Here is a 5,060-nt window from a genome sequence, read left to right as displayed (position 1 = left end):
ACCGATCTCACTCTTAGACCACCGTCTTCCAGTTATACCGTCTCACTCTTGGACCATAATCCTTAAGATCTCGGTATCAGGGGAACTAATCATCCCCTCAGGGGAACATCATCCCCTCCGCCACTCTCGGAGCCCACAGCTCCTCGAGCTATCGATATTCAGGGGAATCACCATCCCCTCAGGAGCAACAACTTAACGACTATAAACATCTCCCGACCAAAAGGTACTTCCCGTGGTACGAGTATAACATTACAATGTTACACCTGCCCACTCAACTTCTAATATCCAACTGGATTACCCATCAAACAATGAAATATCTGATCCAACTACAAATGTCCCCCTATCCGCCTCTCTAGGCTCGATACCTCTGGCGAAGAATCTCGCACTGGTCATCTACCACTGCTCCATCCTCCTAACATAAGATGGAAAGTCCTCAACTTCCACAGCCCTCGGCTGCACCCTGACACATGCGGTACAACTGGAGTCTGCACTGGTACCTCTCTCGATAACCGCCCCAACAGTCTGCCAACAGATCCACCAAGTGATCATCTCGACCCTAGGCTCCACCTGCTGCAACCCCACACCTGGGTTCCCAGCACCCCTGGCACGCTCACCGGCTAACCCCCTCTGGTCCCTCCTGATACGCTTGCGACCCTCTGACGTACCTCCTCGTGGAACTCTGGACCACACACTCGCTGGCCACGGGATCCGCCCGACCATGACCATGACCACATCCTCTGCACTTCCAAGAACAGAGGCTAACAAGCATTCTTAACTAACAAAAACCACAACTCACCGTGGAATCACACTGTAGGCTCGAAGAGGATGTTCTAGGACTCCATGCCACACACAATTGACTAACTCACATAATCAATCAAGACATGCAATCGCAAACATCTACAGCACAAAGCCTAGTGAACACAAACCTAGAACCGTAAGGGCTCTGATACCAAACTGAAACGACCCGACCCATTTTTTTTTTAAATAATAAATAATAAATATCATATAATAATAATAAGCTAGTGGTCCCATACCCACTAGCCACCTAGTCAGAATCACAATAAACAGCGGAAATAACCAATAATAATTCAATATCCAACAATGATTCCAAATCATAAACTAATGATCCAAACAACATAAACCAGAGAACCAGCAATCTTGAACAACATTCTAGGACTCAACTCTAGCAACCTAACAGAAGCCAGACAACCAAGCGAACCACTAGAACATCCTCCTCTTCATTGCCTTGATTCCACAATCACACTCTGCCTTTACTTGCACCACAAACACATATTGCAATGCATGAGTATTTAATAAACACTCAGTAAGGCAATCCTCCCATCTACTGGGCTATACACACAAGCAATAGAGTCATCTCTAACCATCAAACAACAATCAACACAAAACAAATAACAAACCAGGACTCTACATCGACCGACACCAACATGCATTGACTGACACCACATGGGGATGCATCGACCGACACTGGGTTGCATCGATCGATGCTCGATGCACTTGCATCGACCGACACTCGCTCTGCATCGACCGACGCATGCTCGACATAGCACGAAAACCCTAGGGTTTTACGCGTCGTCCTCGCACTTGCATCGACCGACACAAGATATGCATCGACCGATGCAATGCCGAGCATCGTGTTCCTACAACCACAAAACTCGATCCCAAGCCACAAGAAAGCTTCCTAACGTCCAAAATAACGATCTAACAAGTCTAAAACACATAGCAAGCAAATTAGATAGTTCTCTAGCTTAGATAAGACATGGTCATGCACTTACCTTTGCCAAGACGAATCTGAACCTTAAACCAACAAGAAAACACTTTCTGGAAGCTCCTACAACGATCCCAGCTACAGATCTCTACATGAACAGCTTCCAATCTCCAGAAATCACCAAGAACACTCAAGAACACTTAGGGAACTTTTCTCTCTTTCTTTTTCTCTCAAAAGCGCCCAAAACCCGACTAATGAGACAAAACTCGTGTTAAGGGTTTTTCCTAAGCCAAAACGCAGCGTTTAACTTAACTCGTCCGCAGAAAACTAAACATGCATCGACCGATGCACTATATGCATCGACCGATGCAATCCCCTAAACCGGGATTTCGGTTCGCGGATGTTACACGTTCCAAGTGTAAATCAGTGTGTTGTGTGTCTCTATACCCTAAAAATTGGTATCAGAGCAGACGCCTGATAAAATAATTTTTTATCTTTTCAACTGGTGAGATCTTGAGACGAGGTATGGAGAATCCACAACAGCTCATTGATGAGAACAATCCGCTAATGCTTGACGCTGAGCATTATGATGATTGGAAAGCACAAATCAGACAGATAATTCAGATTTGTGATATGGAAGCTTGGTTCGGTGTTGAAGATGGATGGTCACATCCAACACTTATGAACATGAGAGGAGAAACTGTAATAAAGCCTTGTAAGTTGTGGATGGCTGAGGAGAAGTTAAAGGGAAAACAGAACACTGAAGCGCTATCTACTATTTTTAGCTGCTTGCCGATGGATCTAATCGCGATGGTGCAAGAGTGTATGTCGGCGAAAGAAGCTTGGGATCGTTTGGAAGCCTTCTTTGAGGAAACCAGAAGGGTGAAGAAGGAAAAATCTGATGTATCACCATCCTGTCAGGAAGTTGTAGTGCTGAAGAAGGTACACTAGGATAAGAGACAGATGAACTGCAGATGAGAAAGAACGATCAGAAGGCTGAGGAATCAGTCACTCTGAAGACTGTAGAAACTCAGACGACTGTTCAAGGTAATAAGGAAGTATTGATCAAGAAGCAGTTCAAAAGGCTGAAGGGTGTACAACGCCAGCATCAATCTTCATCATCTGAATCAGATGGAGAAAAAGAATCTTAGAGTTCTGAATATCAAGGTTCTGGACACTTCAAATCAGGATGTTCTACACTTAAAAGAAGAAGCGTCTTGAAGTGTTACAACCGTCAAGGCTGTGGTCATACAAAATCTTGTCTGACATGGAGTGATATTGATTTTCCCAAAGAAGATGATAAGAATCAGAAGTCTGTTTTGAAGTCTAATGATGAAGTGGCTTGCTTATCTGTTGAGAAACAAGTCATCCCTCTGTCTAAGGATCTGATTCTGCAGAAGAAGGAGAATTATGATCTGATGTCTGAGAAGGAAGAGCTGCTTTGTAGAGTCTTCGCGCTTGAGAAATTGTTGTCTGAGGAGAACGTCATTTCATCTCTGTTGAGACAACGTCTTGAGGATCAGCTAAAGAATAACAAGAGGCTGAGTAAAGGAAGAAAGGATCTGGACAAGCGGATGATCACTCACAAAGGTACTATGATTTCAAACGGTGATATGAGCAACCATGGAGGAAACTCAAGTGGTGACATGAGTGTAGTGAACAGGTCTGTATATGGTCAGAAGGCTGCAAAACAAAGGTGATGCTGTCAAACGAGTGTCTGAGTTCAACCTGCAGAAGACTAAATAGATGACTGGTGTGAACCTGCTGAGAGGGAAACTGTGTCATTGTTGGTATTGTGGTGTGATTGATCATATTAAGGTTGATTGCTACAGATTTAAGAATCGCGTAAGTCAACTCATACGCCAGAAGAAATTCCACAAGGTTGGAAGAAGAGGCAATCAAGTCTTCTTTAAGAAGAATGATATGTTAATTGTGTTAGAAGTTGGGGCAAGACTGTGGAGTGTCGAAGATCTGAACAAAAGAACATGTTGCTGTTACTATGCAAGTCAGAGCCTCCACAATGTTGTATGTTTCAAGTGTCTAGATTGTACTATACCACTCACGCATCTGAAGGAGTGTCACAAAGATGTTCGAAGATACAAGCGAGTAAACATCAAGAAGCGTGACATGAACTGTTGTGTTGCGCACACTGTTGATGATGAACAGACTATTGTGTTGAAGCACTGGTTCTTTGATAGTGGTTGTTTAAGGCACATTACTGGGAATCAAGGAAGGCTACACACCTTTGAAAAAGGCTCAGCTGACAAAGTTACTTTTGGGGATGAAGCTGAAGGTAAAATCAGAGGGAAAGGTGCATCTCGTGTTGTGTGATGAGGATGTTACTTTCACCAAGAAAGGATGTCAGGCGGTTGATGAGCACGACAATATTCGAGTCGAAGGTCAGCACTCTAATAATGGCCGTTATATATGGAACTCGTTCGCAATGCAAGCAAAAGATTTCAATCAACAGTGTTCTATGATGCCTAGAGACATGATCTCAGAAGGAGTGCATTAACTAGTTGTTGTTAAGTGTAAGCTGCAGCAGTCAAGAAACTATGAGAATCACATCCATCAAGAAGCTGCTGGAAGGATTCAGGAGGGCAGAGTTGTTCGCAGGCAGTTAATGGTGTGGCAAGTCAGAGCTTTGGCTGATAAAATCATGCTTAACGAACTCAATTGTCTGTGGGTCTTCAAGAACAGAAGAGACAAACGTGGACAAGTTGTGGAGAACAAGGCATGAGTGGTCGTACAAAGCTCTAAGGAGAGTTTGCTAGACGCAACACATTCACTTCAACACAAGGTGATCAGAAACCTGATAAGGGATTGTTTGTGCGCATAACTTCATGTTGTATCAGATGGATGTTAGCAGGATTGCTAGGAATGACTTCTTCAGAAGACTGTTTACTAGAAACTGTAAGGTTTTGAGGTATTCATATACCAATGCGAGTATGCCAAATGTTTGATCAGTGCATGTGAGTAACAAAGAAGTGAAGATGAAGCCACACCTATGAGAGTTGGAAATGTTCTATCTTAGAAGATGATTCAAGAGATTGTATAAATTGTAACTGGTACGGTGGGCTGATCAGTCGTCTAAAGATGTGTTGTATCAGCAAACCAGACATCTGTTATGTACATTCAAGCTGAAAGGATTGTCAAGTATTTCAAAAGAACATGCAACATAGGGTTGATATTGACGAAGGGAGCGAGCAAAAACTTGAAGTGATACCGCTTTCTGAATCACCGTGAAGGATCTGGTGGCTATTGACTTCTGGGAACAAAGCTGTTTTTCTTCTATGCTCAGAAACTTGTTAAGGTACCTTGTTCAATTGTTGAA

The 5,060-nt window shown here is 43.3% G+C and overlaps 1 protein-coding gene across 1 annotated transcript; it reads left to right on the top strand.

The window, feature by feature from the left end:
- Positions 2,252 to 4,057, top strand: LOC104728711. The gene is made up of 4 exons (XM_019232056.1): positions 2,252 to 2,608; positions 2,701 to 2,773; positions 2,915 to 3,389; positions 3,559 to 4,057. The coding sequence occupies exons 1-4, from the start codon at positions 2,252 to 2,254 to the stop codon at positions 4,055 to 4,057; spliced, it is 1,404 nt and encodes a 467-aa protein (XP_019087601.1).

The sequence above is a fragment of the Camelina sativa genome, chromosome 11, assembly GCF_000633955.1.
Source record: "Camelina sativa cultivar DH55 chromosome 11, Cs, whole genome shotgun sequence".
Taxonomy (NCBI): domain Eukaryota; kingdom Viridiplantae; phylum Streptophyta; class Magnoliopsida; order Brassicales; family Brassicaceae; genus Camelina; species Camelina sativa.
Note: the sequence above shows the minus strand (reverse complement) of the source record. Positions and strands in the feature narration are given on the sequence as shown.